General features: G+C 60.7%; 2 protein-coding genes across 4 annotated transcripts; both read right to left on the bottom strand.

Moving 5' to 3' along the window:
• Positions 1-3,364: 3,364 nt before the first annotated feature.
• Positions 3,365-12,189, bottom strand: CILP2 (cartilage intermediate layer protein 2). Its single transcript, XM_006744563.3, has 8 exons — positions 12,054-12,189; positions 10,917-11,015; positions 9,691-9,963; positions 8,872-9,027; positions 7,578-7,856; positions 6,770-6,878; positions 6,416-6,573; positions 3,365-6,174 (listed from the first exon to the last, which is right to left on the bottom strand). Exons 1-8 carry the CDS (start codon positions 12,115-12,117, stop codon positions 3,839-3,841), a joined length of 3,474 nt encoding a protein of 1,157 aa, XP_006744626.1. The 5' UTR covers positions 12,118-12,189; the 3' UTR covers positions 3,365-3,838.
• Positions 12,190-12,773: 584 nt separating this feature from the next.
• On the bottom strand, positions 12,774-20,726 carry YJEFN3 (YjeF N-terminal domain containing 3). Of its 3 annotated transcripts, none has more exons than XM_031040468.2 (6): positions 20,571-20,726; positions 17,152-17,260; positions 14,954-15,064; positions 14,613-14,726; positions 14,404-14,532; positions 12,774-13,033 (listed from the first exon to the last, which is right to left on the bottom strand). In XM_031040468.2, exons 1-6 carry the CDS (start codon positions 20,627-20,629, stop codon positions 12,785-12,787), a joined length of 771 nt encoding a protein of 256 aa, XP_030896328.1. In that variant the 5' UTR covers positions 20,630-20,726; the 3' UTR covers positions 12,774-12,784. The 3 variants fall into 3 exon arrangements, with proteins under 3 accessions (XP_030896328.1, XP_081672311.1, XP_006744627.1); XM_081816185.1 differs by having other exon boundaries at positions 14,466-14,532; positions 20,571-20,724; XM_006744564.3 differs by having other exon boundaries at positions 14,382-14,532; positions 20,571-20,720.
• Between the last annotated feature and the right edge of the window lie 289 nt (positions 20,727-21,015).

Here is a 21,015-nt window from a genome sequence, read left to right as displayed (position 1 = left end):
CGTTCCCCCCCAGCCGACTAAAGCCAGGTCTCCCCGCCAGGCTGGCTCCAGTCTTTGGGGTCTGAGACTGGGACGTACCCAACTCCGAGGGCTGATGAGAGAGACAGACGGGGCCGGGGAAGTGGTGGGTGGCCGCGCCAGGTCCATGAGGACTCCATGGAGGAGCCAGCAATGTTCAGCCAGGACAAGAGGCAGCCGGAGGGGAGGGGGCGCCGGCCTGCAGGTTTTGGACCCCACAAGGGCTGCCACGTGGGAAGAAACAGACCACAGTTCCATAAAAGAAACACTTTCCAACAAGCTGAGTCCTGCACAGCTCCAGAGGAGTCTTTGTTATGAGAAATTGTGTAACCTTTCTCGGCTCCAGCACCTTCGGTGGCTCCCCATCACCTGCTAGAGATAGCTCAGGCTTCTCACTCAGCATTCAAGGTTCTGTTCATCTCCCTGCATGCTTTCCTTCGGCTTCTGCCCTCCATGTCCGCCTGAGGATTCCCTCCTCCTGCCTTCACAGACACAATTCTAGCTGCCCGGAACACCCTTCCTGCCTTGCCTGTGGGCAAACTCCCACACATCCTTCAAGACCCAGCACCTATGTCCCCTTCTCTGGGAAACATTGCCCTTCCCCCCAGCGTATAGCGTCCCTGTTTCCTTTGTGAACGTGGGCTGTGAAATGGGGGTTGTGTGTGTGAAAATTACCCTCCCTACAAGCCTATTTTGAACCCCAAGACAATAAATGCACATTAAATACCTGTGAAGTGAGTCAGGACTTGGGGCAGCAGGGAGGGCTTGCATCCAGTCAGTGCTTAATGTGTGCTTATGACTCTCTTCCTCCTCTTGAATTCTGAGGTTTTAAGACTCTCTTGTTTTAAGCATTGTTCCAAGATTTTTCTCCCACTCATGGTGTTAGGAATTTTAAGAACCCCTGGTTCTAAAATTATAAAAGTCTAAAATGCTGTGGGCGGGCTCGAGGGCCTCCTTGTGCCCTGAGCTGACCCCAGGGGTGGCGGAGCCAGGGTCTCTGGGGGGGGCCTCATGCCCCCCACTCTCCCCAGGCTGAGGGGGTGTGGTCTGGCAGCCCCTGTTTGGGGGGAGAGCAATGGATTTCCCAGGTGGCGGATGGCCAGCGTTGCCGGAGGGAGGGGGCTGGACTCCTGGCTCTGCTCGAGCCGGGTCACAAGGCAGCAGCAAGGGCACAGGGCTGTCAGCTCAGGCTGATGGCTTCTTTGTCTTGGAGACTCAGTTTCCTCATCTGGAAATTGGAGTTAAGTGCTGCCCTCTTAAAAAGTGTCAGCAGGGATGGGAGGAGCTGAGGCTGCCGTCCCTGCCATGTGCCAGGCATTCGCTTTGGCTCTGCCCTCCACCTGGAATGCCCTCCCTGATCCACTTCCCTCCGGGAGCCCCTCGTCCTCCTGGCCCAGCCACGGCGTCTGGGGAGGAGGCTTTGAGATGACGCCCATCCAGCCCTGCCCCGCCCCGGGATAGGGAGGCCAGCTGCGCGCCCCAGACCCGGCTGCCCCAGGCCTGGCAGCAGCCCCAGCCCCAGCACTCTCTCAATGAAAGGTATTTGGCCATGGAGCCTGACACCTCATCACTCTCAGCCTGGAAGCCAGCTTTACCCGCCGGCTGCAGGGGGAGGCCCCCTGGCTCTTGCTGGTCCCTGGGGACCCCACCAGGCAGCCTGAAGCAGGGCCTTGGGGCAGGTAAGCTTGGAGCCCAGGTTACCTTGGGCAAGGACCTGCCCCTCTGAGCCGGGCCCTCCCTGTCAGCTAGGGGTGTAGACACAGTTAAGGTCTGCCCCCTGGCTCCCAAGGGGCCTCAAGGTTTGTCTCACTCTGGTCCATTTTAGCCTATCCAGGGAGAGGCCGGGGTGCCGGCAACCAGGGCCTTCCAAACCTCGACTCCAGCAGAGTCCTGAGGCCCACCGTCAGAGACTGGGGCTGAGGCCCTTGAGTTTGTCAGATTCTCCTCCACCCTCTAGGCCCCCAAGGCCACCCCCTGGGCAAGGGAAGGTTGTTGCCACGAAGGGAATGGCCTGAGCAAAGGCACGAGGGCTGGAGAGGTTGGTAATTGTCAGACTGAGGGTTCTCTAGAGGGACAAGAGCCAGCGGACTGTGTGGGCCGAGTGCTGCCCCCACAGGTGTGTTGGGGTCTGCGTGGGAGCCCATCTCCCTACCAAGGCCAGGCCCTCTCCAGGCCCTGGATGTTGGCACAGAGCTGACATCTCCAAATGCTGGACAAGGTAGATGGGGGTTGGGGGTGGATGGGAGGGGTGGGGGCAGCAAGTGGGTGAGCCGGCAAGCAGGTGCTGGAAGCGGAAGTGGGTAGTGGGTATGCCCTGGGTTAAGGGAACAGCCCTGCACCCCCACTCCCTGCTGTCACCCCATCCCTGGGGCGATGAACGAGGCACAATGCCTAGCATCCCAGGTCCCCAGCAATGCTGCTTCGACGCTTTCCTGGGGCCAAGGGAGTCTCATGCATGTGCTGGAGGGGGGCTGCTGGGCCATCCAGGCAGCCCTGCTCCCCGCCAGGATTCACCCCAGAGCGCAGGCAGCCCTTCGCCTCTCCTTCTGGGGGCTCAGTTTCTCTGTCTGGAAAGTGGGGGTGTGGTCAGAACAGGGCCTGCGCCACGGGGTGCCCGGAGGACTTGCCCACAGAGCGCTGGCAAGTGACGGCAAGTGACGTTCTGCCGCCTCCAGCCTGAGTCCTGCTGAGGGAGAGGGCCCAGGGCCGTGGCCTTGGGCAGCCTGGTCACCATGTGGCCGAGGCGTGGCCAGGCCTCAGCCGGGTGGGGCCGAGGGCGGGGCAGCGTGGCCCTGGCTGAGGAAGTCCAGAGCAGCCTCCGCTCCTGCCGCCTGGGGCCTGCGCCCCCTGCCAGGGCCCCCTCCCCGCCTGCCGCAGCCCTCGGGCCCAGGGCCAGATGGGAGCCGCCGGCCACAGCCAGGCTCAGATGAGAAGGCCAGGGCGGCGGCAGCTACCGTGTTCAGCGGTCGGGGCCGCACAGGCTCGGGCAGCCCACGAGGCGGCCCTGCACACACGTGTCACAGACACACTTCTGCACGCCTCAGCCAGGACCCACAGGCCAGCCTGAGGCCCATCTGGGACCTGGCCGAGACCTCTGAGCGGCTCGCACACCCATGTCCGGGTGTCCACCTGCCAAGGTCTGGGTCTAGCAGCCCCAGCCTCCAACTTCCCTCCCCAAGACTGACACCATGAGTTGGAAATGAAGCATCTTTAATTAATTCCCTGCACCAACCCCCCTGGCGGGGAGGGCAACTCCAAGCACCAAACCTGTGAGAATTGTGCCCCTCAGCCCCGGGAACCAAGAAGCCCCTGCCCGACATTCACTGGGCCAGGACCACCCCCCTCTTACCCCCTTGACCAGCCCCGTGGGCTTCGTTTCAATAAATAACCCCTAGAGCAAAGCGTGGGGCAGAGGACCCAACAAAGCACCCAGCTCAGCGACACGCACAGGGCGCTTCAGGCAAAGGTCGGGAGGGAATCTCAAGGGGCAGAATATCTGAAATCAGGGTAAAAAACGCACATAAAATCAGAGCCAGCATGCGAGCTGGGATCGAATCTCCCCAGGCGCCAGTCGGATGCCTGATGATCTCCCAGGATGCTGGCTCCTGTCTTCAGGAAGAACGCCATTCTGTGTCACACAACAACAGTCCCCTGCCTGGCCTTTCCACACCAGACACTCCTGGGTCTTGACTCTGAATTCTGGGCAGGGGAGGGGGGTGGGCAGAAACCTAGGGAAGGGAGCATCTGGGGAAGGGGGCGGAGACTTCCCAGGTACAGAGGAGTCCGGGGCAAGGCAGAGGAGGGAGGTGGCGAGCCCGGGTCACTGCTGGGCCCTGCCCCTGCGGGTACGGAGGGGCCCTGTGTCTTGAGCCTGTGCCCGGGCCGCCGCGCCCATCTCCCTGCGGATGTCACCAAGCGCCGTTGCTGGGGACTCCAGCAGCCTCTGGAAGAGGCTAGGCCGGCCGGCCGGAGGCTCCCGACACTGGAAGGTGACCGCGGTGCCAGCATCGGCCTTCATCTCCCGAGAGAAGCCGTCAGAGGAACCATCAAAGCAGCGGCCGATGGCGATCTCCTTGGCCAGCCTCGGGCTCTGGTCAGTGACCGTGTAGACACCGTAGTTGTGACCCAGAGGGTCCAGTGGGGCCAGCATGCTGAAGGCGGCGGGGTCGTTAGCCGGGGCGGTTGGTGGGTGCCGGGCCAAGTAATCCTGCAGGAGCCCGTTGACCGCCACACGGCGGCAGCTGCCCTGGGGCATGATGGTCACCAGCGTCCTGTCCACCTGACGCTGGTCGAAGAGCATCCCGCTGCACTTGAACTCCACGCAGGCGGCGGACGTGCCGGGGCGCTCGGGGTCCCGGACGCTGCGGGCATCCCGGAGCCCGTAGAGCTGGCCCTGGGTGCGCGGGTGGCTGCCCCCCGCGTTGTGAGCGCGGACCATGTACTCCTGGGGGCCCTGGATCTTCACTTTGAGGAAGCAGGCCCGGAACTCCTGGGGGTTGGGCCACCAGGCCAGGAGGTCTCCAGTCCAGGAGGCCGGCGCGCCCTCGCGGAACGGGACCACGTTGTACTCGTATTTGTCGGCCTCCACGCGCGCGAAGCGGAAGTGGCTGGCGGTCACCGGGGCCTCCTGGCATTCCCGCAGGCTGCGCCACGGGTACACCGGGCCGTTGGCCTCGGCGGGCTCGCCCGGCCTGGGTTTCGCCAGGTTGATGCGGAAGCCGTTGCGTTTGAGCGCGGGGTCGTCGTGGTCCGTGCGCCGGTAACCCAGCTTGTCCAGGAGCGGCTGGGCCACGCCCACGGTGGCCGCGAGCGGGCGGGGCCGGGAGGGGGCGGGCTCCAGCTCCTCCCCGCCCAGGGTGGCCGTGACCAGGGCCGTGTAGGCGTCGGGCCGGTCCGCGTCGCAGAAGGCGGGGAGGCAGGCGCCGTTGGGGCCGGTGACCGCGCTGTCGAAGCGGCCCCAGGCACGGGGGTTGGCCGAGAAGCCGGGGGCCGGCTCCAGGTTGACCAGCGTGACCACCACACCCTCCACCTGCTCGTTGGGGGTGAACTTGTCGTTGGCGTAGGCGCGCACCTTCACGAAGCAGCGGCGGCGCTCGGGGACGTCCAGGTTGAACAGACGCCGCTCGCGGATCTCCACGTTGCCCACCAGGAAGACCCGCTCCTCCCGGCGGACCCGAGCGGCTGCCGACCCCTCTCGCTGGAAGCCGCTCTCCTCCTCCCACAAGCCTGTGTCGGGGTTCAGCGACCAGAGCTTGAGGGCCTCCACGTGGCCCGCCATGCGGATCTGGCCGGCGTTCACGCGCACCGCCACGGGCCCCGCGTGCAGCTGCTCCGCGGAGCCGGCCGCACGGAGGTCCACCGAGAACATGCCGTAGGTGCGCAGCGGGGCCAGCTCGCCGTCACTGTCCACAAAGCGCAGGTCACTGGGGGCGGCGACCGCCGACGTGAGGTCTCGGGGGTCCACGAATGTCACCCGGGCCTCCACAGCCCCTGTGTAGGGCTCGCCATCGGCTCTGCGGAAGGCTCCCGCGGGAAGGACCAGCTCGCCCAATGGGGCCTCGTCTTCCAGCTCCCCAAGAGGGATCGTGTTGCTCTCGCTGGCATCTAAGATGACGGGGGCTTTCTTCCGCATGGCCTTGACGTCGTGGTACACGCCGCCCCCTCGAGAGTCAAAAGGCAGGACTCTGACAGTGTCCATGAACTCCCCACTGGGGTCCACGAAAGTTACCACCAGCCGCTGCGTGGAGGGTGGCACCTCGATGGTGAAGTCACCCTGGTAGGAGGTGAATCCAATGGGCTCCTGGCCTAGCAGGATCTGGGCGAAGCTCAGGGGTTCCCCTGAGTCAGAAGCCAGCACACGTCCCCGCACCAGTCCCCGAGGGGGCAGACATTTCTGGCAGCCGCACTCAGCCACCACCTTGACCGGGAGGACGTAGTTGGAGCAGTGGATCTCCCTGCTCTGCAGGCGGCGAACAGAGCAGCATCGGGAGCCCGCATACCCGCACCGGGAGCTGGAGCCTGTGGGGCTGGGGCAGAGGGTGGTGGGGCAGAGGCCCACATCCAAGTAGGTGGGGCCACTGCCAGGCTGACCACAGTCATCTGGGAGCTTGATCAGGTGCTCTCGGGGCTGGGGATTGCAGGCTGGCTGGCCTGGGGCTGCAGAGCAAGAAATCAATCAGATCAGAGGAAGAGGGAGGGCTCCATTTGAGTCCAAGTTTGGGGGCCTGAATGGGGTCAGGGGCTCAACCCAGGGGCTCATTGGGGGCCTGGGATCAGACTCAGCAAGGAAGGAGAGCAGTCTAAAGTTGGGGCTCCATTTGGGGTTGAGTTTTGGCTGGTGTTAGGTCTCAGTTCAGTTTCAGAGCATGCTCAAGGTTGGGGGGCTGAGGGTGCTCACCAAGCACAGTGAGGCGGGCGGTGCCCGAGCGCACAATGCCCGCGTCATTCCATGCTTTGCAGTGGTAGGTGCCTGCCTGGTCTGGCCGCAGCCCCCGCAGCTCCAGATGGGCCCCGTACCTGTGTTCTTGCCTGTCCAGCAGGGTCCCGTTGTGGAACCTGGGTGGCAGGTGGACAACACCGTGGAGGCCCTTGGCATAGGGAAGGGGCTACATGTGCCCCCGGCCCCACACGCAGCCCAGGAAGGTTGCAGAGCAGCTTCGTCCCAGTCTCTGAGGCACCACATTATCATGGGAAATCCAGTCAAACCACAACGCTGTGTGCAAGACCCTGGGGCATGGGGCAGGGCACTCACCAGGAGTATTTCTTGGGCATGGGGGTGCCTGAAGCTTTGCAGCAGAAGGTTACATTCTGTCCAGCCTCTCGCACTCGGGACTCAGGGTTCTTCACCAGGTAGGGCTTCTCTGGGGGCAAAGGTGGCAAAGGTCAGGGCCCTGCCCCAACCCAGCTTCTCCCAACAAACCTTCCCAGTGGCAGGGCCCCATCCTTTCTCTTCCAGGGATGCCCTGTTTCACCTTTGCCTCTTCTGATGACCTCCCCATTCAATTTCATCCCATGGCTTCTCAAAATTGTGCCCCGTCTTTTTTTTTTTTTTAAGTAGGCGTCACGATCAAGAATCACATGCTCTACTGACTGAGCCAGCCAGGTGCCCCAAGATAGTGCCCCATTTTTTTTTTTAAGAGAAAAAGACTGTGTTAGCAGGGAGGGGAAGAAAAAGGAGAGAGAGAATCTCAAGCAGGCTCCATGCTCCCCATGGAGCTCATATCGGGGCTTGATCTCATGACCCTGAGATCATGACCCAAGCCAAAATCAAGAGTCACTTAACTGACTGAGCCACCCAAGCGCCCCAAGATGGTGCCCCATCTTAATGCTTCCCTCTGCAAGTCCCTGTCTCACCTCGCACCTTCTTCAATGTCTCACATTTTATTCATTCCCCCCATGACACCATATTTAGTGTTATGCCTCCTCCAATGTACATGTCACATCTTATTTCTTCCCCAGTGACCTCATGCTGCATCACATCCTCCAAAGTACTTGGTGTCATCCAGAACTTCCTTCTTAGTTTCTCAGCCCCCTCATCCTCCTTGCCATGGGGCACTTACCCAACTTATTAAGGACAACAGTGACCACAGCAGACATGGAGCCATTGGCCTGGGCCTGGCCCAGGCCTGCAGAGAAGCCATCCATTTGGGCACTGACGTTGGCCCGGCTACTGGCACAGACTCCAGGCATCCGGAAGGTTCCATGGGCATCAGTGATGGCCACAGTGCCAGACCAGTCTCTCAGGGAGACCCTGGCTCCTGGCAGTGGACGCCCAGATGGGGTGACCACCGAGCCCAGAAGGATGTGGTCAGGGCACCTGCAGGTCTTGGAGCTGCACCCTGGGGGACACAGGGAGGCAGAGGGACAGGGGAGCCTCTTCACTCCCTCCTGGGGAGGGCCTTCCACAGCAAAGATGCCTAGACACCCCCCTTTGTGACCCTCAGAGGCCTCAGCATGATGCTGCTTGGAACAGCCCCTAGTATGAGTGGGGATATGGGGTTGAGTAGTCAGAACTGGGGCAGAGGGATGGGGGAAAATGCCCTGGAGGAGGGGACAGGAGAGGTGACTCTCACAGGACAGAGAGGCTCCTTCCAGCATGAAAGAAAATGTCCAGCAGGGGCTGGGGGCCCCATTAGGGGTTGGGTCTTGGACTCAGAACATCTCCCTCCCCTCCCAATCCTGCGGTTTCTCCATAAAATGGAAAATTCCGCTGGAAACTTCAGGGCAGAGGCGTCAGGAGGGCAGAGCCAGGCGGGGTAGGGTGGGGACCCCACTACCCCATTGGCCACCGTGCTCCCCCACCCTGCCATGGGCTCTGTGGGCGCAGTCTCCAGACCATGTTTGTGGAGCCCAGGCTAATCGGAATTTCCAGTCGCCTCCTGGCTGGCCTGGTGTCTGGCCCTGGGAGGGCTTGGGCATGGTGTCTGCCAGGGTGTGAGCGCGTGTCCGCGTGGGCGTGAGGGACAGGCGGGCGCTGCGAATGCCACGCGTGTGCATCCCGAGTGTATGAGCCTGCTTGTGTGTGTGTCCACGTCCAGCAGGACATACACACACTCGGCGGTGTACCCAAGGTAATGCCCACTTGGATCTGCACACGCCTGGACGCGATCCTCAAGGCATCCACCCATCCAGATGTATACATTCACCAATGCTCCTCAGGGGCCCAGAAGGGAAAGAAGGGCCAGACCGAGTTTTGGCCCTCCAGGACCCGCCTCTTCCCTTCAAGCCCCGCCCCATCAGGCTCCATCCCAACCTGCCTCTTCCCTCTAGGTAGCCTTCGCTACAAGCCGCCTCGCTCCACATCCAGGCTCCGCCTCTAACCCAACACTTTCCTCCAGGCCCCATCCCTCCTACCTGGACATGTAGGGCGTACACACTTCTGAGCCTCCAGGGGACGCCCCGGACACGCATCCCCAGCCGGGCTTGGGCAGCGGCGGCGGCGCAAGCGACGGCCTGGCCCGCAGCTCCCTGAACAGGGACCCCACGGGCCCCACGCGCCCCACGTGGCCTCTGCGGTAAAGGCGGAGAGGGGGGAAGGTGAGGCGGCCGCCCACCTTTCCAGGGACTGCGCCTCCCTGCAAATCTGGTAACAATGTGGGACTGGAGGATGCCCCCCACCCCGCTAAGTTCATCAGAGGGTGGGTATCCCCCAGAGAGAGGCCCTGCCCACTGCTCCCATCGGTTGTCCTTCCGGCGCACCTGTCGAAGGCACAGTTGAGGTACCGCCCCACTTTCCCCAACCCCAGATAAGCTCCCCGAAGTTAGCCCTGCTGTTCTCCCTGCGTCCCTCACATATTTGGGGTCAAAACACGCCTCCGCAGAACGGAGCTGTGACAGATTAGCAAATGAGGACAGCAGAAGGGAGATGAGCTCCTGGGGGCTCCTTCCCGTTCCCTACCTGGGCCCCCATTGGCAGCCCCTCCCTTCCAAAGCCCCGCCCCCATCTGTTCCTGCCGGCTCCTGGGGCTCTGCTGAAGGGCCCCGCCTCCTTCTAACCACGCCCACCCCAAAAGCCCTGCCCCCTCCTCTGTTACCGCCCATTCAGGCTCCACCCACCAATGACCCATCCCGGCCAATCCCCACTCTCTCCTCAGCATGACTGCTCTCGAGCCCGCCCTCTCCCCAGACCCGCCCGTCACCACACAGGCCCCGCCCCCTGGGCCCCGCCCTCACCGAGCGGGCAGCGGAATCGCACATGGTAGTTGGAGCAGCGGCGGCCGCGGGGCTGCTCACGGTTGAGGCACCAGAAACCTCGCGTGGGGTTCAAGTGCACACGCTCGCCTACAGTAGACGGCAGGGCCCAGTCCGTGGTGCGCGCCTCTAGCGCCAGCGGCCGCGGGCACACGCGCGCTGGTCCGTAATAGAAGCGGATGGCAGCCAGGCTCTCGAAGTCGCCATCGCCGCCGGGGTGGTCCACGTTGAACCAGGACGTCCACTCGCTGGCCTCTGCGGGCACCGCACGCGCTGGGACCCGGGCCGCAGCCTGTCGGGCCCCATCAGTGCACACAGGGGCCCGGGAAGCTGCCTGCCCACCCCCATCTCCGAGGTAAGGGCCTTACCCTGCTGTCTAAAACGGTCACCCCACCCCCAATGAGCACGGGCTAACCCAGCCCGCCCATGACCCCGCCAGGATCCAGGGTTCTCTCGGGCAGAAGGAGCTATAAAGGGATCGCGGGAGGTTGGCCTCCCCTAGCACCAGCCCCAGTTCTGCCCAATTCTTGAGCTTGCCCATCGGTGCAGGCTGACATTTTGCCACGCTGACATCTTGCCACTGTCTGACCAGTCCCCAACCTTAGAATTGAGCTGCCCCCCATCTCAGAATTCAGAACCCCTGAGGTGTGAGGAGGTACAAGGGCAGCAGGCTGAGACCAGCCCTAGCTGTAGCTTTCCGCCGCCTAGCCACTCCAGGTTAGAGCCAGCTGGGCCCTTGCTCACTGCCTGGCTGAACCCATCACAGAAGTCACAGGTGGGAAGGGTCTGGCCTCCCAGAGGTCAGATTCGGCTTCCATCAAACACCGCCCCCCCCCCCCAGGGGGTGCTCGCTCCTTTCCTGACTCAAGAGTGACTTTCCCAGCTAGGAAACTAGAGACCCAGGTTCCAGAACTAGAGGTCTGGAATCTATTGGAAGCACCCTGCACTGATACTTCCAGTAGGGGGGAGGAAGTACCCCCCATACACCCTACATTGGTTTCCTCCTTGACAAAAAGCCTGAACTCTCACCCCTTTGCTCCTAAAATTTAGACCTCTTGGGACACCTATGCCAGGGGCCACCATGTCCAGGGACCAGGATGGTACTGGACCCTTCTACCCCTTATATCCCCTCCTCACATGACCACACCAGCTAGAGCTCGCACAGTGAGTCCACAGCAGAGTCAGGACTTGGACCCAGGTTGACTCACCTTCCCAGTCCTCCAGGGCTGGCGAGGACTGTCCAGGGCGCAGTGATGGACCTTCAAAGCCCCAGGCAGTTGCTGTGGGCTCCTCAGGGGGGGTGGTGACTGTGGAAGGGGTGAGGAGCGGGGCGGGGGGGAGAGGGGGGAAGGGAGCATGCTGATGGGGACTTCTGTGAGCTCCTTCTATGCAAGGTGCTGTCATGATCCATGATCATCCCCATTTCACAGGGAAGAAAATTGAGGCTCTGAGAAGCCAGAACGTAGCTCTGGCTGACCCCAAGGAATGCAGGACCTCCCCTTCCCCTTCTAGGAAGCCTCCCTGTGACCCCTACCCCCAATCTCCTGCCACCCCATCCTTCCCTCTGACCTGGCCCAGATACCACGGGCTGGGGAAGTCTGTGTGTCTGCTTTGCTCCCCAGACCCAGTTCTCCCCGAGGGTACTCAGTGGCCATGAGCTCAGTTGGCTGTGCCTCTGCCCTCAGGTTGATCTGCATTCTCCTTCATCCATTTGCTGGCTGGAAGTCCCTCCCTCAGTGTACCTTCCATCCCTTCACTTGGGGCCCAAGCTGCCACTGGGAAGTCTTTGGAATCTAGCCTGGCTTCTCGGACCTTGAGTTATCTAAGATAGCCAGGCTGCACCGTGACCTCAGACAAGTCCCTTCCCTGTCTGTGTCTCAGTCTCCTCATCTGAGAAATGGATCCAGTGCCCTCTCCACTGAGGGGGATTCTAGAGATGGGAATTTTTCTGAATGGTATGTGTGTGGAGGAGGAGAGGAGTTATGTGAGAGGGGATGGCTCTGACCCCTTAATCCTGGTCCAGGACCAGGTGCTTCAGGGCTGAGACAGGCCTCCTGTGTTCCCCCCGGGAACCCAAGGAGCCTAAGGTTCATATCCATACTCCAAGTGCCCCTACTTCTCTTTGAGGAGGGAAAAGAACAGAGAGGTTTCCTCTCCTCCCCGCGTTGTTGGTCCCAAGGACCCATCTCCCCGACGCCCCCTCACTCCACTCCCGGGCTGACGAAGGGGGACCCAGGCCTGCGGATGCGAGCGGATCCCTCGGTTCTCTCTTTGGGAGCGGCTGCAAGCCAGGCGAGCTGCAAGGGCGCCTAGGGGTCTGGGCTGGGGTCAGGGGGGCGCCTCACCTCGAGCCCCCGCCAGGTGCGCGGCGGCGACAAAGAGGCAGAGTAGTGGCAGCAGTGACTCCATGGCCGGGTCCGAGCGTCCGAAGGAGGGTCCGGGCTCCGCGGCGCGCGCGGATCTGACTCCCGCGGGTCTGGCGGCCGCTGGGGTTGAGGGTGGGGGCGGGAGGTGACCGCAGGCCACGCCCCGTCCAGGCCACGCCCCGTCGGAGCAAAGCTCCCTGGCCCGGGGTGACTTCGGTGCGCTAGCAACCTCTCCGGGTCGCCCCCTTCGGTGCGTCCGGCTGTGCCTCCGCCCTCAGGCTGGCCTGCGTCACTCCCCCCCACTCCCCCGTCGCCAGCTGGAAGTCCCTCCCTCAACCCACTCTCCATTCTGCACCTTGGGTCCCAAGCTGCCTGTGGGACGTGCCTCTCGTGGACTCGAGCCTGAAGCTGCCCAAACATTCACGCTTTAGGCAGCCCTTTAGGCGGCGAGAAATCCTCCATCGGGTCTAACTTCAGTCCTATTGGCGTTAGGCCACCCCGAGCATGCTGGAAGTCCCACCCTGAGTCTACCCTCTACTCTTCTGGCGCTAGTTTTCTCGGCCAGCGGGAAGTCCCACTCGACGACTACCCTCCATCCCTCCGGCCTGGGCGCTGGGGGACGGTGGCAAGTCCCTTCCCGAGTTTGCCCACCCGGGCGGCGAACCCGGCGCACAGAGAAGGAGGAGGCGAGGTGGTGGTGGGACGTCTGTTTATTGGCGCGGGTCCAAGCCGCCAGGACGCGGGTGGCGGTCACAGCGCCGCGACGCAGTCGGTGCCCGTGTATCCCGGCAGGCGCAGAGCGAACTTTCGGCGCACGTCGTCGGGCACGAACCTGCCGGCCACGAAGTGGTGGCGGCCGGAGAAGCGGCCGGCGCAGCGCTTGGGCGCGGCGAGCGATACCAGCACGTCTGGCCGGAGCCCATCCTCGGTGTCGCCGCCACCGGTCTCCGCGTCCCAGCCTGAGGGAGGAGGGGTGGGAGGGAGAGGGAATCGGGAGCTGGGAGGGGTGCTTGCCTTCAGAGGAGAGAGACTTGCCGCCTCACCGCCCACTTCCCCTTCCCCATCAGACCCAGCCTCTGCTCTCTGACACGTGAGTCTTGGTCAGACCTGCCTCCCCACAGAACTGGGCCTCCGCCTTCAGACCAGTGTCTCCCCTTCTTTGGAGATGTTTCCCTCCTCCTCTGACCAGAGCGTCTGTCTTCATACTTTTCTGCCCCTGCTCCCATCATGCTACTAATTTTTCTCCTCTATCTGACTCAGCCTCTGCCTTCAGACTACATTTCCACTTGCTGCCCTTTCCCAGTCAGACCCATGCCTCTGCCTTCTGACCCAGCATCTGTCCCCATTACTCCCTCCCTATCAATCTTGAGCTTTCCCACTTAGACTAGAGCCTCCTTCCACCCAGGCTTCCTAGCTGCCTTCCCCCTCTGACCAGATCCCCACTCTCCTTTCAGAGGACAGACTTGCCCCCATCCTCAGGCAGTCTTCCCCCATCAGATCTGTCTCCTTACTCCTGGTCCTTGACTCCAACAGAACATGGCCTGAGCGTTCATCATCCTCACCCAACCTGAGTGTTCATCATCCTCCTTCTGACTAGAGACTCTTCCCTCTGACCTGACATCTCTGTCTTCGCCCTCGGACTAAATCTTGCTTTTTGACTTGACGCCCTCCCTCACTGTGCCCTAGCCTCTACCACCTCTCAAATGAGCCTCTACCTTCAGACTAGGGGTCTTGCCTTCTCCCCTGCTTCTGACCAGAGTCTGGAGCCACTAACTAAAAGCCTCCTCCCTCTGACTTTAATCCTTCCTTCTGTGACCCTAGTCTCCACCCTTGGACCAGACAGCCCATCTCTGCATAGCTAACCCCCTGCTCTCTGGCACCCTGCTGGGATGGCCCTGAGGTCTTGCAAGCTGGGGGATATCCCCCTGAGTGTGGCCAGCCCCGTGGAGGGTCCGGCTGGCCAGCAGCTGTTTGTTCCGTCTGCCCGTCGCCTAATGGCTCCAGCAGGCGTGGGGCGGCGGCCAGGACGGGTGAGGCCTTTGCCGAGTGAGCTCACGTCTGCCCAGGCAACTGGGCCAGGGTGGGCAGCGGGCATGTTGGGCTGGGTGTTGGGGGGATGGGACAGGGCATCACCTGGGCAGCAGCCTCGGTCTTCCCTGAGGGATGGACATGACCCTCACCCAGAGTGCATGAGCCATCCATGCTAGGGAAACTGAGGCTCGGAGACAGGCTGGCGCCACCAGAAGCTGGGGTGCAGAGGCCCCCCCCCCCAAGTCCCCAACATGCCCCCCCTCCTGCCCGGCATGCCTGAGGGAATGTCCAGGCTCACAAGGGGGATGGACAGCAGCTTGAGTATGGCCAGTGTCCGCGTGCAGGGGTCCCCGATCTCACCCGGCTGCACGCCAGGGCCCAGCACAGCGTCCACCACCAGCCCGTAGGCATCGTTGATGAGCTGGACCTAAGAGAGCAGGCAGGGTCAGGGGGCGGCCTTTGGGCACTGTCCCCCACTTCCCCCCTCATTTGCCACCAAGCGCTGACCTCCGTGGGCAAATAGGACAGGAAGGGGATGTCCATCTTCTCACACTGGGTGGTCAGGTCCCGGTGCAGCAGATCCAGTGAGCGTGTAGGGTAGAAGATGGTCGGTTCGTACTCCTGGTGGGGGGGGGGGCGCAGAAAGGAGTCAGCACTGGGGCCCCTTTCAGGCTCCCTGCTGGGCCTTAGCCCCCAGACCTGGATACCTGGGGCAAGCACTGGGCTTATTCTGTAACCTCTCCAGCCTCAATGTCCCCCTGGGACACTACCAAGAAGAGGGAGCAATTTCTGCAGGGACAGGGTTGAGGGGGTGACCCTAGGAGGCCAAGGGGGTCCTTGCTACTCACAAACATCTGCAGGTGCCGGGCACAGACCAGCCCCACAGCCCCGTTCTGCTCCGGGCCACACACGACCAGCACTGTCCTCTGCTTCCGGGAGAGAGTAGGCAAGGGGAACACCTGGCAGAGGGCACAGCAAAGGCAAAGGCATGATGTCTGGAATTCCTCCTTGTTTGGGTGGGGAAACTGAGGCCTGGAGTAGCAGAAGGGATGGGCACGGGCCTAGAGGCAACAGAACAGGAGGACAGGCATTCTGGGCAAAGGGCATGGCCTCTGGGGGCCTCAAGTTCCTCCTTGGAGATGCAGAGTCCCTGCTTCAGGCTCTGCCAAGCTGGAGCAGGAAAACGTGCCTTCTGCCACCACCTGGTGCCCAGAGTGCGGTTTGTTTATTCTCGGCCTGAGTTGCAGACATTCTTCCACCTTTTTCCACCGCAGTGGCTGCCCCCTCCTTCGCCCACGTTTCCAGGGCTCAGCCCCCCCTGGAGGCCCCAAAGCGGGGGGGTACTTTTCCAACCCAAGATGCCCTGTCTCTCTCCATCTGCCTCTGCCATCACCTGTCTTCTCTGTATCTCTCTGTCTGTGTCTATCCCCCCCATCTGTCTCTCTGTAGTCTTTCTGTGCCTGCATTTCTGTGTCTCTCTTTTTCTCTGTCTCTATCTCCCAGACTCTCTGCGTCTCTGGGCCTGTGCATCAGTCTCCCTCTTTTTTTTTTTTTAAAGATTTTATTTATTTATTTGACAGAGAGAGACACAGTGAGAGAGGGAACACAAGCAGGAGGAGTGGGAGAGGGAGAAGCAGGCCTCCTGCAGAGCAGGGAGCCCGATGCGGGGCTCGATCCTGGGACCCTGGGATCATGACCTGAGCCGAAGGCAGACGCTTAACGACTGAGCCACCCAGGTGCCCCTGTGCATCAGTCTCTTTAACACAGGAGTTCAGAGCACTGGTGTTCCAGCCGCAGCCCTGCCCTGACTCCCTGTATGGCCTCAGCCCCCTCTCCTCTCCCAGCCTCCCTTGGCCTCTATCAAATGGGAATGACAATGGCACTGACAGGGTCACAGGGCCTCTCTGAGACCAGGGGCTCCAGGGGGCCTGTCTGTACCCTAACTTCCAGCTACGCAGAGGGCTTGGTATTTCTTTGTCTCCTCCTCAAGTTCTCAGCGAGGTCCTGCCCCACCCCGAGGGCACCTGCAACCCCATCATGCCAGGCCCAGAGCCCGAGACTGGAGACCGGGGAGAGGGCGACAATATCTGGGCTGGCTGGGACTGAGGGCCTTCTGGACAGACTTGGGGCTTTCAGGGCAAAACCAAACGACATTCAGTCAGCAAGGGCCAGGCAAGTGTTTACTATGTTGGATTTTGGGGCTTTGATGGTCATCATTTCCTTCTCCTGCAGGAGCTTCACTCAGGATATATTTCATTTGGAAATAGGAACGTGAAAAAAACAAACAAACTGAGCCTACATAAAGAAATTGTGTTTAACAAAAGTCTGCAGTGGTGACAAGAAGAGGAGGAAGAGAAAGGTTACGTCCTGGAGCCCTGACGCCATCAGGCACTTCTCTAAGACATTTGTGTTTATTGACTGCTGTCAGTTTATTACACTTGCTTTGGAGGAGGAAACAGGCCCACAGTTTGACAACGTGGCCAAAAGCACTGGAAGGCAGCATCATCATTGCTTATTACTCTCGCGTCTCTTGGAGACACCTCGAAGCTGGGGCTTTGCCCTGGATCCAGACACAGCTCTGCTTATTTACCCCCTGGGACCTACCCTTTGCAGGCCACTCCCTGCGTCTGGACCTCAGTTTCCCCATCTGCAGCATGGGGTTATTTGGAGGTACTCAGCCTGCAGGAACTGATGTCTCCCTTACTGAGATCCAGGAGATGGCAGAGGCGGGTGGTCACAAAGGGCCCCAGGAGCATCCTGCAGTAGCCTGTCTCTGCTTCCCAGCCTCCAAGTCTTTGGGGACTCCTATCTCTGCCCTGACCCTCACTGACACCTAGGGTCTTGGGTCCCTGCCTGGTCTAGACCAGTGATGAGCCTCTCTAGGCCTGTTTCCCCATCTGAATAATGGGCTGGAGTAGCTCCACACAAAAAAAGGGGATTCTTGAGTCCTAGACCATTTTGGCCATCCGGGTCATGCAGCTAGGCCTCGGCTCTGGTGGGCTGGCCATCTGGATGGGGTCAAGGTCAAGGTTCAGGGGTCAGATACCTTGGTCACAGCCACAGCACTAGCATGGCCACACAACTCCACCAGCTGCTGCCGCCCAAAGCGATAATCCTCCAGCAACTCCCGCTCCAGGGCGGCCGCCTCGGCAGTGCTAGGGGACAGAGTGGGGAGAGACGCTCAAAGACACAAAGAGAGAGACTTAGAGAGGCTCAGATGGAACCAGTAACATTCCACCAACGTTCCCAGCCAGGCCCTAGCGCCACCCCCAACCTCAGTTTCTCCATTAGACGTGCATGCGGTTGAAAGGAGCTGCAGAAGGTTTAAGCTGAAGCCCAAGGTACGGGCGCCCTCTGGTGGTGAGGAACGCGTGGTGGCGCACGTTGGTTCTACTGTCCCAACGCGGGGGGAGACTGGAGCCCCGCCCAGATTCGCCCATCCCCACCGCGGGAAGAACCCAGAAGGAGGAATGGGTGGGAAAGACTGATGACGGTGATGGGCGAATTTCATGCAGGGGAAAACACTGAGCAAGCTCCAGAACACTGGAGGGGGCAGACTGGGCTGGGGGAGGAGGTGCCTGAGGGAGGTGGATTTTGAAGGCTGCAGAGGAGTTCGATGGCTCACTTAGGGAGGTGGATGTGGAACCCACAGCTATCAGACCTATTGGTGACCCTTCAATAATTGTGGCAAGAGAGATGGGATTTACTCATTTGAGGTGAAGGTCTGCCATCAACTCCCTGAGTGACTGGGATCTGTCACATCTTAGTTTTGCTTCTTCTTTTGCAAAAGTAAAGTCCGCGTAGGTTTAGATAAATTTCAAGGCCCATTTCAAAATGCAAACACGGGCCCCATTACTTAAGAATTTTAAGATAATGACAACCAAGTGTTGGACTCTTCCAAAAGCAGGGACCAAGCTAGCCCTGGCTTAGGGGCTTCCAACGGGCATGGGCTGTAGTGGCGGCAGAGAAGGAGAGCTGGCACTGAAGATTGGAAATGGTCCCCCAGAATCAGGGGTTGGGGCAGCTGGGCAGGGTTTATGTCCTGATGCTAGCTTCCCCTAGCAGGACTCTTTCCTGCTGGGGAAGAGCACCTACCCCCAGCTCAGCAGACCCTAGAGATCATAGTAGTAGCAACAGAACCAGGCCCAGAAGAATATTCAACCACTCAGAGTAACCAAATGGCTTGCCCAGAGTCATGCAGGAAGCAAGTGAGAAAACGGACTTCTACCCTTGGTGTCTGTTTCCAGAGCCATACAGGGTGTGAGCAAAGAAGCAGAGGCAGACCTACAGATAGCAGAGGTTTCCTGGGGTGAATCTTTAGGTTCCTTCCTTCAATTCTGCGAGCAAGAGACCACAACCTTCTGGCCAATTTTGCAGCAAAATCAGGCCGGGCAGCAGGAGGGGCATAGGTAAGGAATGAAGACTGCTGCAGGAGGGGGGAATCAGGGATGGCTTCCTGGAGGAGATGGCCTGGAGCACTTTGGGAGGTAATCCAAGTGGAAGAAGAGTGAGGGCCAAGGCCCTGTAGTGGGAATGGGCTTGGCAGACTGAAGGGACAGAAGTGAGGCCACTGTGGCTGGAGCCAAGCAAGGGAAACTGAGAAACTGGGTCAGAAAGACACTTTGGGGGCCCACGCACATGGGGGAGATGGAGGCTTAGGGCAGGGAGGACACATGCCCTGAGTCACCCCAGCAACCAGAGCCAGATTCAACCCCAGCTGACTTCAGATAAGGTTGAAAGACCAGCTGGGGAAAAGGAGCTCACGGTGGGGCAGATGAAGAGCACTCCCTGGGCAGGCTGGCCCGGCTCCCAGGAGAGAACACTGGAGAAGGTGTGTTTGGAAATGTGGCTCATTCCTCCACCTTCATCTGTGACAGCTCTGGCTGCTGCCCCCACAGGAGGGTGAGGGGAAGATGAGAAGGGTGGGGGGAATACCCATTCTTCCTCTTCTTCCTCTGTCCCAAAGCTTTGGCCTCAGGCCACCACTTGGAACATTATCTTCCTGCCTAACTGGTCATTAGAGTGATAATGGGGAGGATGGTCCCAGCTAGGAGCCTGGGGGTAGGGACACTGGCAGCTCTAGGTGGGGTCTGAGTGGGAATCAGGGCTGGTGGGGGAGGGGGACAGGGCAGCGCCACTGTGGGACTGGCCAGAGGTGGGGGGCTCAGTTACGATGTGCCTCTTGCTTCTCCCGATGTCAGTCCCCAGATGAGAGGAACTGCGAGGACCAGGATTTCCCCGAGAGCACAAAGGCTGAGGTGACCTGCTTTCAAAGGAACTGGGCCTGTTCTCCCAAAATGCTTCCAGGAGCGGGCTCTTTTGGAGGTGAAGCCCTGGAGCCAGGCTGCCCATGCCAGACCCTCCCTGCTCTCTTGGCTCCATCTGCTTCTGACCTTCAGGCCTCTGCCCACCAGCCCACCATCATTGCTCACCTGGCTGCCTAAAACAGTCTCATGGCCCTCAAACTCCTCCTCAACACAAGAGCCATGGGGGCTCTTAAACGCCAGATCGCATTGCCACTTGTCTCAAACCTGCTTATGGCTCCCCAATATTCAGAGAATATTCAAATTCCTCACCACACCTACGCGCCCATTGTTTCTAACCTCATTGTCTCCTTGCTTGCGCATTCCACTCCTACCCACCCCAGTGCCCCATCACTCCTCAGTTGGCATTTGAGACGCTGCACAACTGGCCCCACCATCCCCCATGCCAGGTGAAATCAGCTTCAGCTCTCTTCTGTCAAGGATGTGTTGGGTCTACAGACTCAATCTGAACATCAGCCAGTCACTGGACAATATCTGCCCGGACGGCCTGAGTGGATAGTGGCCAGAGGAGGCCAGACAAGGGGATATCAGATGAATCTGGTTTACACTGAGGTCCACAGCCCTGCTTGGGGTCCCAGATCACAAAATAACTCAGGATGAGGTGGGAGACACAGCCACAGCTGCCAACTCCAGACCCCAAATCCAATCAAACTACTGGCAAGTGGCCCACATATTCAAAAACCCTAGCCTTGGCTCAGACAGTGGTTTCCCAACCCAGGCCTCAGTTTCCTTCCCTGGTCAAGGAGATAGTAGCCGGTGGGCTACCAAGGGGAACGAAGGGTGGGAGCTTCCAGGGTTCCAAGGACAGATGGAAAGGGGAGGTGGGCCTGGATTGGGTTGAAGGGTGATGGGAGAGCTACTAGCGGTGCTGCTGAATGATTCACTTAGGGGTGAGCCCCAGGCGGATGCAGTTTCCCTGGGCAACGCAGCTTAGAAGGCACTGGTAGCAGCAGGCTGCAGGCTTGTCTCTCCAGGGAAATGCGGGTGGGCCTCAGGACCCCTCAGGCCCCATCCTGGCCATGCCCCTGCCTCTGATCCATCCTGCCCATGAGACCTCCTCCCAGCCTTGCCCTGCCCATGATGCCCCCGGCTCCGGGCTGCATCTCTGCCATGGGCTTTGGCATCCCCATCCCTGGCTGACCTGAGGAAACGCCGCTCCTCGGGCGCCTCCGCTGGGTCCGGGCGGGCCGCGCTGCTCATGGCCGAGGTGAGCCGGTGCCCAAGGCCCGGCGGCCACAGCCACAGCCTTTTAAGAGCATCCCAGGGTACAGGGGCCTCCTCCCCTCCCACCCTGTGCTTCCGCCAATCAGGCGGCGCCGCGAAGGCGCTGCGCGCAGCCATTGGCTGGCGGGCGCAGGCAAACCTAACCCTTTCGTGCCAGGAGTGGAGCTGCCTTGGGAACGGAAGGAAGCCAGACAGGTAGCGACCCCCGTAACGGAGTCCTGGCCTGGGAGCAAGGGGACACGCCTCCGGTGCCCCTCCATCCCATGCTCTGCTTTTTAGGTTCCCCACTCACTGATGTGCTCAGGGTGCAGGGTTGGGGGGGAACCCCAGCCTGGAGGGGTGGGCTACTGACAAGGAAGGTT

This window comes from Leptonychotes weddellii, chromosome 1 (genome assembly GCF_054177405.1).
Source record: "Leptonychotes weddellii isolate Sample4059 chromosome 1, ASM5417740v2, whole genome shotgun sequence".
Classification (NCBI taxonomy): Eukaryota; Metazoa; Chordata; class Mammalia; order Carnivora; family Phocidae; genus Leptonychotes; species Leptonychotes weddellii.
The sequence above is the reverse complement of the archived record's forward strand: the minus strand, read 5'-3'. Positions and strand labels throughout refer to the sequence as shown.

What these genes read in the sequence shown, in the direction of transcription:
- CILP2 (XM_006744563.3), bottom strand. Translation starts at nt 12,117, where the DNA reads ATGGAGTCACTGCTGCCACTACTCTGCCTCTTTGTCGCCGCCGCGCAC. An exon ending in GCGATTCCGCTGCCCGCTCG is followed by an intron (nt 9,028 to 9,690) that starts GTGAGGGCGGGG and finishes CCTTTACCGCAG; the next exon opens with AGGCCACGTGGGGCGCGTGG. An exon ending in TGTTGTCCTTAATAAGTTGG is followed by an intron (nt 6,879 to 7,577) that starts GTAAGTGCCCCA and finishes CTTTGCCCCCAG; the next exon opens with AGAAGCCCTACCTGGTGAAG.
- YJEFN3 (XM_031040468.2), bottom strand. Translation starts at nt 20,629, where the DNA reads ATGAGCAGCGCGGCCCGCCCGGACCCAGCGGAGGCGCCCGAGGAGCGG. An exon ending in GTGCTGTGGCTGTGACCAAG is followed by an intron (nt 15,065 to 17,151) that starts GTATCTGACCCC and finishes GCCCTCTGCCAG; the next exon opens with GTGTTCCCCTTGCCTACTCT. An exon ending in TGTCCTATTTGCCCACGGAG is followed by an intron (nt 14,533 to 14,612) that starts GTCAGCGCTTGG and finishes CTGCTCTCTTAG; the next exon opens with GTCCAGCTCATCAACGATGC.